This window comes from Vanellus vanellus, assembly GCF_965231255.1.
Source record: "Vanellus vanellus genome assembly, chromosome: 1".
Taxonomy (NCBI): domain Eukaryota; kingdom Metazoa; phylum Chordata; class Aves; order Charadriiformes; family Charadriidae; genus Vanellus; species Vanellus vanellus.
Genome location: NC_138905.1, coordinates 161,916,514 through 161,929,759, shown reverse-complemented (window position 1 = coordinate 161,929,759; position 13,246 = coordinate 161,916,514). Strand labels below are relative to the sequence as shown.

Here is a 13,246-nt window from a genome sequence, read left to right as displayed (position 1 = left end):
ACCAGGTATCAGTCCATGGCCCTCCTTTATTTAGCAGTAGAGAAATATAGGCTGCCCATGTTTTCCTGTTTGCTCATCCAGCCGCAGTCATCTGAGAAAATGGAGCTCAGCCTTGAAACTCCAAAAATGATCAGTGGATATGATACAGAGAAACCGATCTTCATCGCCTCGACATTCTCTTAGCATGAGACAAATACAAACAAGCTCTCAAGTATCACAAGTAAAAGACAAATACAAAAGCCTGTGGCATACAGTGTGGTATGTCTCACTGTGTTTCAGGCTTTTAAATTTTTTTGGAAAGTACTAGTATCTGTTGGTCAGGGCACTGTTATTGTTACTCCTTTCCCTGCATATTGCAGCCTTATCGTGGTTTAACCCCAGCTGGCAACCAGGACCACGCAGCCGCTCGCTCACTACCCCCACCAGCAGGGTAGGGAGAAGAGGGAGAAAAGGAGGGGAAAGGAAAAAAAACCAACTTGTGGGTTGAGATAAAGGCAGTTTAATAGAACAATAATGGAAATGAAAAAAACAAAAATAATGGTAAAGGAATATACAAAATAAAGTAATACAACACAAACCATTCTCACTACCTGGTGATTGGCTGCCCAGCCTGTCCTGAGCAGAGATTGCGGATCCCTGCCCCCAGCCAACCCCCATTTCCATTCTGGAAAGAAAATAAACTCTATCCCAGCTGAAACCAGGACAAACCTTATCACTGCCTAATAATAACTGTGGCAGTACCCTTTATCATATTCATTTGAAGCTCTTCCTCGTTCCTGTATCAGACGAGACCATGAGCAGTTGATCCTTACTCACTGTGTCCATGCTGCTTGCATCCTCACTCAGTTGCTGCTACTCCACAAGTGTGGAGTTGTTCCTTGCAGAGAAACCCATCTTTATGTCTATGTTGCTCTCAACATCCATTTCTGTTATCTCCTTTCTGAGCTGTGGGTACCAGAACTGTGCTCCGTGTTAAAAGCATGGGCAAAACCCGGACTTGTACCATAACTTAATAGTGTTCACTGATTTGTTATCTGTTCTCATTACTGACTTCAAATAGTTCCTTTGGCTTTTTTAACCAAAACTAAGCATGGTGCTGATGTTCCTATTGAATTTCAGTTCTGATTGGTAATGGCTGGGGTGGTGGGGGGAAACCATGTGGGCAAGGAAAAAAGATAAACTCTTGGCAAGGAGGTTTTTGCTGGGAAACTTTGAAACTGTGCAGCATTCTAGTGCACAGATATTGATGTCCCTGGTGTCACCCTTGGCAAACGGCATAGCTGTTATTGTGGGTGGAGGTGGATGCTTCCCAAAGGCCCAGACACAGAAGCAGGGAAAAGTCATAGTTAGAAGGAATTCTGAAGCTTCATCAGCATCCATGATTCACTGCATATCTCAGGGGTGTAGTTAGGAAGACCCGAGTGATCTGCTTTAGATAATTATTAGATAATTCAACTTGCTGCGTTTGTGAAAGATTCTGTACAAGAAAATTAATAATTGTACTGCTTAGATTTCATCATTTAATCATGGGTGATTTAAGGAAGGACTGAGACTTCTTTTATTTCCAAGGGTTGTAGGGAAAGGGAAGGTGTATAAAAGCTAACCTTTTTGGTGCTGCTTGCTGTAATTGTCAGTAATGCGTATTAAAACAATTATTACTATTATGGCTTCATTGACATGGGTGCTTGCCAAAATTGTTAAAATTATTACTGTTTAAAATAAACCTTGAATAGATGTATAGCCTATATGACAGCAGTATGGCCAGCTCCTGAGTCATGAAGTCTAAAAATATCGGGTATTCTTTGCTGTCATACCAGAATATTTGTATTAATGTCTACTTTAAATAGCAAGTACCTGAATCTCATGAGTGGTCTGCAGTTTGTGTGAAAACTGTTTAACTCAAGGCTGACTCCACACTCTTGTCCATGGTTCAAATGGAGAATGTGTGGAGGGAACTGGAAAATTCAAGGAAATAAAAGATCATCAAATTACAGGTTACCGCTGCTTTTTTTTTTTTTTTTAATTAAGCAGCTGAAGCAAAAAGCACATACCACCACCTTTACAGATTCCTTCATGAAAATGATTTTTTTTTTTCTTTTTTTTTTTTTTTTTCATGTGGGAAGGAAACAAGTGATCAACTGCTATGCCCAATCCATCCCCTGGAATTTATTGTCCACTTTTCAGAGAGAGTTCTTCCACAATAAAGTTCTATCTACAAAACCCATACTTTCCCCTTAATTTAACCTAATGGGTTTAGTAACATCCTGTATACTCAAGGGGTTAATCAAATAATGTCAATTGTCACAGTATCTTATGCCATATTTTTTTCCAAAGGAGCTATAAATTTTAATGACAGGATGAATAACTATAAGCATTCTATATGTGTCCAAAGACCAAAGCATTGTATTCAGTTGTTGACAGACGTTGTAATTTTATGATATCTAAATCTTGAAAGACAAGGAATGGTTCTCTTGAACGTGGTAACGCATTCAGAGAGCAAAGGGGAAGAAAGAGGAGGGACTTCAAGGAGTGAGAAAAGACTACGGATTCTGCAAAGAATCCGTCAGGGCAGTCATAGACACTGTCAGATCTAGAATTGCATGGCAGTATATTACCTGCACACTGTCACCCTGCAAAACATTACAGCATATCAAAACAAGAGCATAGTTTCCAAATGTTTTAGTCATTTTGTGTTTTAATGTAATAACAGGAAAAAATTAGAAGTTCACAGGGAGGACTAAACTCTTCGTTATTGTAAATGATTGTAAATAGCTGGAAATGTTGGGCTGGGGTAAATGTCTTTTGGATTCTTCCTTTACCACCACTAAATAAAGAGTCTTTCCTGTGGGTTGTTTTTTTTTTTTTTTTTTGTGCTTTTTTTTTCCCCCCAAAGCCTCTCTCATCCACTGCTTTATAACACCTGCCTACCTCGGGGTGTTAAAGGAGCACATGGACAAGCTTGGAAGGTGCTCTATGTGTATAAAATACACACTGCAGTGGTATTATTACTAAACATATGCCTGTCTAAAGCTTGGCAAAAAGAAGTAACAAGTGACATTAACATTGGATATCATGTAAAGAAATACTGGGAAGGGTCTGTGTTTCCATTTTTCTGTTCATGGGAGGACAGAAATTTCTAAGCCATCTGCTGTAGGCATTAAGAGAATGATTCTTCTTTTAAAAGTAGTAATATTGTGCCTCAGCCTCTTAGAAACTGCGCCCGCACCTTTATCTTTGTGGATTGATGCCCTGGTAAGCCATTCACTCTATGTTTAACATCTGTTTTTGTACTATTTGGGAATAGATTCCATTTAGTCCCTGGAAAATGACTGAGGTGGCTTGCAACAGGTGCCGGGGAAGGCCAGTATCTTAGCGTCCTGGCAGGATCCCTTTTAAAGGGAGAGACTACTTCAGCATGGTACCACTTATGCCAGTCTTAGACATCTTTCACATGTCAAAGTGCTTCATACACAGCAGGGCTTGATCATATTGTTCCCCACCGGGTGACTGCTGCCCTTGTTAAGAATGTGGGAAATGTGGACGTGCCCTGAGGAAGAACAGCTAGCCGAGGCTTCATTTACTATAAAGAATGATCTAAAACTGATAATGGCTAAGGGTAGAGCAACATTCAAAACTGAGCTAAGTTTCCATCTGTAGTTTAATGCACTAAAGGGAAGAAATGATGGCACCACCAGTGGAGAACGCTAAATTGTGACAAAAGTAGAGTGATCCCCTAGGTGGAAAGGCTTGTGAGGCTGCACAAGTCGGAATGTAGATAGAGCGCAATATGGACAGTCTCCAACATGCAAGAAAGCTTGGTTACATTGCTAATCTGGGATGACATCCCTCGACTGGGACTTTGCACAGTGGACAGGGAGTGCTGAAATGAAGTTCTGATTTCTGCAAGGGTTCTAAGAGGAGAAGGAAAAGGAAATTGATAAAGCCAAACCAATCCTCACTTTTTGATAAGAAGATGACTTCATGGTTTCACAGCTACTTCTGCAGCTTTCTCCTCCTCTCTGACCCAACCATGTGACTACAATGCCAAGAGTGACATAGGTGGATGATGGAGCTTTCCAGATGTCCAAGCACCCTCATATACACAAAATCCTATAGATGAGGTATTAGCAGTTGAATTTGCTGTAACTTTACAAGATAAAATACTGTGGATTTTTCCCCCGACTTCCCTATTGCAGGAATATTTTTTTTCTTAATTAAACCTGTCTGGGGGTGATTCTCACCTGCATTTTGCTAGGTTGAATTTTGAAGAAATTATAAATATTGGCCAGAAAGTGGATAGCGCTCTGCATTTGAAATTCATGGCATAAGATGTTAAGTATTTCTGATAGTGAGCAGTTGAGATGAAGCAATAGGGGCTGCAAGAACTTCTGCATTCTTAAAGACAGCACCGTGCTGGGAAACCACAGAGTGTTTCACTGAATATTTTATCTGTGGTCTTCTGTCATGATTTTAGATACTTATCAGTGTGTTTTCTGGGTTTGATTTTTTTTTTTTTTTTGGTTTTTGTTCTATATAGGCTGATACATATTGTCTGACTGTTAAACTATGGTTTGAAAAAGTTGCAAAAAACATTGGCTAAACGACAGTCTGCACGTTTTCTTTAACAAATGGTCTCCAGCTTTACTTTCAACAAATAAAGGCAGTATATAGTAGTTCAAGATAAATGTGTTTGGGAAACTTATATGTATGACTTCCTTTGCCAGTTCATACTCGTTTTGACCTGACACATTACTTTTTCATTTGTAAGCAAAGCAAAAAAATCGCTTTTGGTCTGTTGGAGTTTCTTTGTTTTGGTATCGTTCCTTCCCTGCAGCTGCTCCCCTCCAGTAGCTCGGAGAGCCCAAGATACCAGTAGATTTGTGGAAAATACTCTGAGATCTTGTTGTTGTCTAATAAAGTCTATGTCGGTTTAGAATTCCTTTCAATAATACATATTTTATGTTTGACTGAGCTTCTTTATCCTTCTTCACGTAAAGGTTGTTATCATTTTTATCTGCAAGTGCTCATCCAGTGCAGGCTTAATGTAAAGCTGATTGTAACCCTACTGCATTTTTACGATGAATAGAACATTGATACCCAACTAAGTGGAAATAATTTTCTGTGGCAAAGCAGAAGAATTTAAAGTCGTATCCCACTAACCTCTGGTAATTTACTGAGATTTACAGATTAAAATGATTATTTGTGAAATGACTGTGGTATAGGATACACTTAAGATAGAAGAGGAAAATCAAACACATTTTGTATGGTTGTATACACTTGTCTATTTTTACATGCGTGCATAAGCATTTTGTTTGTATATACGTAGCATATGCAGTATAGCATACTGTAGCCTGTGTGTGTAAAAATACATATAATATTTATGTAACACACCCATTTGACAGCTTTAGGACTGCAGATGGATTTTTTTTAAGTTGTGATTTATTTTTTTCAGATTTGTTTTAGCTCGTTACTTTCCCACAAGGAAAAAAATTTGTACTTTTAACTCATATTATGCTAATTAAGTTAGTCTGAAGCTCTATCAGTTGACACAACCAGAAGAGCATCAGTTATGTCTAAGATAACGTAATTGATGCCAACAGTGAAATTTTACTGTATTGGCAGGTAAACAGACAGTGTTGTTTTGTCTTTGTTCAAATAGCAGACTTTCCTTGCTTTTCGGTGTAAACCTCCTAGTAAATAATTTGCAATTTATTAGGAAAACCATGACAATGCGTATAATTAGCTATTCTCTTTTGTTACTTCTATTTGATTACTTTCCTGCTATCACATGCAATATGAAACCATCTATTATGAGGTATAGAATATGTAAATATCTAACTTTACAAGAGAAACTGGAGACTAGTCCTTTTTCTAAAGAGGTGGAAAATAAAAGAATAATTGTTAACCATGTCCTTTCATTTTCTTGAAAACATCAATTACATTTACAAATCCCAGAAACACAAGCCCACCAGTGGAACAGAAATAACTCCTTTCAATATGCTTCAAAAAATCTAATCACATCTAACAGCTGAAATTTATTTACAACTGTAATTTGAAACATTAATTATGATAATGTGCTGACTTCTTTTGTAACATGCTTCTCAAAAGCCTGGCAGTTCTCTTTTTGGTCTTCATGTAACATATGTTTTGTGACTTGGAGAATTTCTCTACCTTTCTTTCTTGTTTTTGTTTTTTTGAAATATACCCAGAAGGGAAATTTCTTTTTCTCCTCTGTTTGTTAACTGTTTTCCTCACATTCTCTGTTTTTGGTTTGTGGTTTTTTTTTTTTTTTTTTCTTCCTCACTGGCTGTTAATTCAAGAGATGGATTTTAGTGCTTATGCTGGCTCTTAATGCTATCAACAACTGAATGTAATGCTTTGTATTTTGGGCACAGTGAACAGTAGCAGTGAGGATTTACTATACTGTGATACCAGTGTACTTCAACAGCGTCAGAACAGGAAAAATGCTGCTTACATTGTTGTCGTGTCTTGAGACTACGCCTTTAGAAAGTGCTTTCTTGATACACATAAATGTATTTGGCTTTATTAAATTGGTTATTAAATTATTTTCAAAAGCTTGCTATGCTAGCTGATTTAATTGTGAGTAAAGAAAATCTGTGTGAGGAAATACTTTAGTGGTATGGTTTTCAGTTGTGAAAAATAAGTCAAGTTGTCGAGATACCTGGCTTTACTTTGAAAGCCTTTAAAGAAAATGACAAAAGGGCTCTATTTTTCTTTTTTTGTTTTGTTTTGTTTTTTAAGTTGTGTTTTTCTGTGTGACAGGGAGATTAGCCAAAAAAATGGAATTTTTATTAGGACATGAAAAGGTCTCTAATGACCCTTGAAAGCGGACAAAAGGGTAGCACAATAAGTGACAGAACTCTAACGAGGGTGGAGGGCATTCCAGGAAAAAAAGAAATTAAATCCTTTAATTTTTTTCGGCTTGCCATTTTCTGACAGCTTATCAAGTGGTTGGGACTTGTTTGTTTTGGCATGCAGTTCATTCATTGTAGGCAGCCGGTACTTTGTTCTTCTTTGTGGTTTCCAAAACCTGATTGTGTTTATCCTAGACTGTGGGAAAAGTGTATATTCCTGTTTCCTTTATAAAAGTAAACGTCAGGTTTTGTATGAAACTTTATTTCCCATATTTTCCATTCCATTAATCATTATTGTTGAAATATGTCAGGCTTTGGCACATCGTCCTTTGTTTTCATATGATTGTACAGATTGCAGTGTCAGTGTGTGACCTGTTAAGTCAAAAAATAAGCGTTTGGGTTGTAGTAATTATTACTTCATGAAGCGTAGTTGAGGAATATGCACCATTATTGAAAAGGGATCAGAATTTATTTTATTGCTATTAAAATTATTTGGGGGGATGTCTAGCTATTGTTGTATAGCAGTTTCTCAGTCTGGACAAGACAAGACTGAAGGGAGCCACGATAATGGCTCTTCATGTACTTGTAGGTAGCTGTAAAAAGAAAGGGAATAATCTGTTTCCTGTCTGTGATGGAGAAGAGGAGAATTAATGTGCTGCGGCTGCAGTAAGAGTTGTTTGTCAGATATTATGAAAAAAACCTTCCTAATGATAAGGATGCTGAACACTGGGATAAGTTTCTTAGGGTGACTGTGAAATCTCTGCAATTGGAAGATTTTAAGAATGGGTTAGACACACATTGTTTGGGAGTGACACAGGTGTGTGTTGATTCTGCCAGGGTACTAGACTAGAAGGTCTCTCAAGATGATTTGCAGCCCGGTACTTAGGATTCGTTGTCTTTAAAATGCTGAAGATGTCTGTACAGCGCTCTGTTTGCAATTTATACTCACCTTCTCAAATCTCTGCTTCTGTACTCATACGTACGCCTGGCATTGTGTAAGTATTAGGGCTGCGTTCCGTGACTAGGGCCCTGGTTTTGGGTCTATATATGCCGTAATTTAACAGCAGGAAGAAAAAAGGAGAAAATGCTTTTCAGATTGAAGGAGGTGATTCACGAGAAGAAAGAATTCTTTGTGCGTTTTGCATATTTAGATTATGGATAATACTGTGTTAAATCAATAACACATTTTCTTTTGCGTTGCCTTATGGCTTACTGACAATGTAATATTTGAAGACTCTTTAATAAATTCAATCAACTCATGAACCACAGTAGGTGACCAGACATTTCATAAGGTCTTTTTTTTTTTTTCCCCCCTCTGTTTTCAAAGTAGCATCACTGGAGGTTTGCATTTTAAAAAGAGATTAAAATGTCTCTCATTAGGAGAGAATGAAGATAATACTAAATGTGAGTAACAGGAATACAGAATCACAAACATTTAGGGATGGTGAAAACCTCATTATTCATGACATTCATCTTTCTGCAAGCCCAAGGTTGTTCTGTGTTGTACGTGGCCATATTTGTTTTCATTGTTCTTCAGAAAAGAGTTTTATCGAGTTGAATGAAACAAAACCAAAATCTGAGCGGAAGCGTGACTTAGACTTCTGGTTCTGGAATTCTTAAAGGAAATTGTTATATTTTATCTATTTTATGTATAGTTTTGTGTACGCGATTTGTTTCGATTACTTCGAATTAGTGATGTGACAGAAAGAAAATGGAAGGGTTTAAAATTCCAGAGAAGCTTCTAATCAGTTTTCACATCTTTTTTTTTTCAGCGGCTTTCTCGGAATGCCTCTGGAGATACAAGCATTCAGTTTCTAGGCACAGTGGTAAGTATTTATAACTATTGCCAAGAGTTATGCTGGTAGAAGAATATAATCTAAACAGAAAATAGGTAAATGATGCTGGCAGCACATTTATGCTTGTATTTGTGAAGGTTGGTGTTATGTGTAAATATTCTGAGCTTAACAGCTGAATTTAGGCAAATACCTGAAGCTGACTTCCAAGGCACGGTGCACAGTATCTGCATTCCACGTTTCAGTTGATTTAAGTCTGCCTCTGTTTCATTCACAAGGAATTTAAGAGTAACTGATTGTAGACTTGTAAGTTTATTGCAACATATTCAGGTTTGATCCACATCAGGATCAAACCCACTCTTCCCCATCACCTCAACTTTCTGATCGCTGTTGCTTCACCATACCACGTACCTTCACATCCCAGAGGCAGGTCAGTAACTCTGTTATAAAAAGACTGTGTAGTGATGCAAAATGTTCTGTGGTTCTCCCAGATTTATTTTGTTAAGAGACAAGTATGTTTAAAATCGTAATCAGATTTTACACTGTTGGGACAGAATTTATTTACTAAAATACATTTTTCATCTGCGATTATCTTGAGCAATCGTGTATGATATGGAAACTAAAGTTTTGTGTTAGGTGATGGATGATTATAAACATCTATGTGATTGAAGCAGCATTGATTTCCATGACTTGCCTGATTAAAATGCAGTTATTGTATTTTTCCAAGTTCCTTATGCACCTTAAAATAGTTCTGGAAATGAAATAAAATTGAAGTATGCTCTGAAGTAAGTTGTCTTGATTGCTGCCAACAGGTTTCCCTGAAGTGACATTAACAGTGAAAAGCCTAAGAATGAAACATTCCCTTTAGAAAGTAGTCCTGACATCTCTCTGTGCTATATGTTTTGGACAAGAGTAGATTAAGATTGCATATAATACTTTCATTCTGCTTACTTGTGATTAGTTCTTCTACAAGCCCTGGGAAGCCATTTTTGGGGAGGTATAACACAGTAAGAATAAACTTAACAAGAATACCTGTAGATTTGCATGTTGTTTTTTAGAGATGAAAAATGCCCCTAATTTTTTTGCCTCTATAAATATATGCATATACATTTATTTGTCTTATTCATTATCAAGCAGAGTGACAGTTACAAAGAAGACATAAAGTAAAAGTTTTGTTCTGCACTTGTAATGATGCTTCGGCTCTGGAGTTGCATCCTGCATATGTGAGATTGCTGCTGCTGGCTGACTGAGAGTCTTGGTGTGAGAAGAAAAGAATTACTCTGGGTAGATGAGATAAACACAAATGCAACTTGATAAGACAATACTGAAAAGATTTTAATCGATCCCTTGTAATTGGATGCTGTAGGAGAGAAAATTCTGATTGAGTGTATTTAGTGACATTAAAAAATAAATTCCTTGTTACGTTAGATATGAAAACATTTCATATTCCTATGTTAGAAGTGCCTCAGAGTCTTGCTTACAGAGTAGAACTCTTGTCCTGGGCCTTGTGCAACAGCAAAAGAAGACAAAAGAGGATACAGTTTTGATGTGCTTTTAGCTTTAAAAAAATCAATGATGAAACAGCTAACAGATTGTAATATGTATCAGACCTTCCTGACTAGCTTATGTGTGTTTATTGGATCCTAGTTATTTTGGGAAATAAGTATGTGATTACAACTAAAATTCTCAGGAGGACTAAAAAGAAAAGCCTGTAGTACTCTATCCACCATTTTTTATTTAATATAAATTATGCATATGTCTTGCTGATCAAACCCAGAGAGAGAGCTTCAGTGAGCAGGGCAGAGAAGCAGTAATGAAGTCTGCTTCCCCGGGCTTGCTCTGATACCAATTTTCCCACAGAATCCAAGCCAGAGTCTGCACCTGTGTTCCTATCAGTTCCTCTGGTCTACTGTCCTTCTCTGTTCCCTTAAGTCCTTTCCTTTATTTAATTTTTCCTTTGCTGCTTTAACATTTTTGCACTTTTCTGATTTCAACTTAGCCTCAGCTTAGGTAACAGGAAAGATGGGTTTTCCTTACAATGATACCCTCTACCAATTTCCTGCACATAGACACAGTCTGTAGGTGTGTACCTGCATGCGTAGGTGTGTACATACACAAATTCAGTCAATCAAAAGAATACAATCTTGAATGAAGGTCCTAGAAATACATTTTGGCCTCACCATTACATAGCTCTTACTAAATCTTTACTGGCATAAAAGTGCAGTCAAGATAGTGTTTGAAAGGAGTATTTAGCAGCAAGAAACTCTTGATTGCTCGTTATTATTATAATGTATTATTGTCAATGTAATAAATAGCTTGTGAAATTATTACTCTGCTCTTTTTTTTTTTTTTTTTTTTTGTAGTAGAAAAACAATAGGGATGGCTTTGAGCATTCTGTGTTACATTTGACAGGGACAAATGTTGATGGCACTTCCATGGTGGCAGGCAGTGTGGTGCTACCAAGTGTACACACTGCTGACCTGTCCCTCAGAACGTATTTTTAGAACCAGCTGATCAGGAGCACAGCTCCCTGGCTTGTCAGGAGGGCATTAGCTTCAATAAATGGCTTCACTTGTTTTTTTTTGACATTGGACAGTAGAAACAATTCTGCTACTGGTTTTTGATACAACACAAGCCCCTGCTTCAGGAAGCCAGCTGACGCTCAGAGGAGAAGCGAAAGGTATGCTTAGCTATCAGAAACATCCTTGCTGTCCCAGTTATAGCTAGGTGAAGGACAGAGAAAACTACTTGACAGGAGAAAGACAACAGTTTAATATGAATTCTGCTGCATAACATATGGTAAACATGTAGGCAGTAGGACAAAATGTTTCTGATAGCGTAGCAGCAGATTTCTGTTGTTTTAGAGGAGAACGAGAAAAATCACGTTGCTTTCCCCAGCGAAATCGTAGCTTTGAGTGCACACTGTTAGCATCATTTGGGGGTCTATGTGGATTTGTAATAATATTTTTGTTTGTTTCTGATGATGAGTAGAAATTCTTTGCTATTCTTCAAATTGTAGTGGCATTAGGTAGCTTATTTCCTGAGACTCGTAGCCCTCTACTGAAAAACAATTCAGAGATCTGACATAGGACTGGTGCTATTGGAGGATGTACAAGGGGGTTTCTGCACAAGGCACAAGCAACTTTTCTATACTTTTAGCTAGGAGAAATGGTTGGTGAATGGGAAACTGTGGTGATTTGGTTTAATTTTCTTGGGATGATAACATTTTGAGCCCTAACTAAATTATTTCAGAACAGATCATGGGTTATTGCTGTAATTGAGATTCTATATCAGTTTTTACTCATTGTTCCTCTCTGGTGGACTTGACTAGATATGTGCTGATGGTGTCCTGCTATTCTGCCTCTTTGAGCTAGAATTATTCAGGTAGTGTATTTATTAGTAACGTTACCCAAACACTATTGTGCTATATATTGTACAAAGGAGGAGGAAACAAAACCAGTCCATGCTTCAGATTAATGTCCAATGCTGTGCCCAAATACAAGAGTACCAGGAAACAAGGAGGCAGTCCTTTATGGGTTGTCTCCTGTGTGTAGGCAGCTCACAGAAGTAGGTTTGTAACAAACATAAAAATCTATCGAAAAATACTAAGGTCTATACACAGAACTTCTGCTTCAGCTTCTGCAGTTCAAAAGCCTGTATGTTTGAGTAGTCTTTTAGGAGAACCAAAGTCCACTCTTAGTTCCGCTCTTTCTAGTTAGCCTCCAGCTTCAGTTGTGTCTCTTGTCTCTTCGTTCCACCTTCTGTTCTCTTACATGAGAGGAATGTTTTTTGCTAGCCCACTGATGGCCCCAGTCATTTGTTGGTTATTCACACCTCTGTCAGCTGGACTTCAGCAATGAAATGTGCCTGGGCAGGCAGCCTTTAACACTAAGAAAGCTGCAAGAGAACTACAGATAATTATGGAAGCATTAAATTTATTCTAGACTGTGTGTAATGGCCTCTGTGTAGAATTTCGAATAAAGAAATACTGTCTGTACACTCAGATAGTGAGTGGCCTGGCTCCATCGCATCCGTAATATCATTGTCAGCTTTGGGCTGCAGGCCATGCTTGACAGCGATGCTCTGCTCTGCTGGCCCAGTGGAACACTCTCCTCAAAAGAGACGGTCCCAGACAGTGAGAAGTCCCAGACACAGTGGAAAATTTCACGATTCTCTGCTCATCGTTCATGCCATTTCTTTGATCTTCAGTTCTCTCGCATCACAGCAGTGATACAGAGAAAAACAGTGACTTATTTCCTCTGTGGAAGGTTGAAAGAACATATGTTTGAGTTAGTCATGTTGCTCAGTATATTACTTGACAACGTTACTTCACTGGTGAACAGAATATGGGAACCCACGTGGAACAGGATGGAATTGCGCTGGCCCAAGGATCAAGCCGTCTTTAGGAGCTTCTGAGTTTCCTAGCACCGTTTTCTTGCTTCAGCCTTCTCACTGGAGGTTTTTCCGTTGCTTCCGTCTCATCCCTGATGGAGTGCTTTTTGCCACCTTTGATTTACAAACATTTGAAGCTTTGCTGTGGAGGCTTATGCTCTCTTATGATTACTGTTAGCCTGTTGA

General features: G+C 38.1%; 1 protein-coding gene across 1 annotated transcript in view; it reads left to right on the top strand.

Annotated features, from left to right (window-relative positions):
- The window catches only part of PCCA (propionyl-CoA carboxylase subunit alpha), a 296,132-nt gene that overhangs the window by 226,053 nt on the left and 56,833 nt on the right, over positions 1–13,246 (top strand). Inside the window, exon 21 of the mRNA XM_082498677.1 lies at positions 8,648–8,701. Coding sequence (XP_082354803.1) covers positions 8,648–8,701 — 54 coding nt within the window. The remainder of the gene's footprint in view (positions 1–8,647; positions 8,702–13,246) is intronic.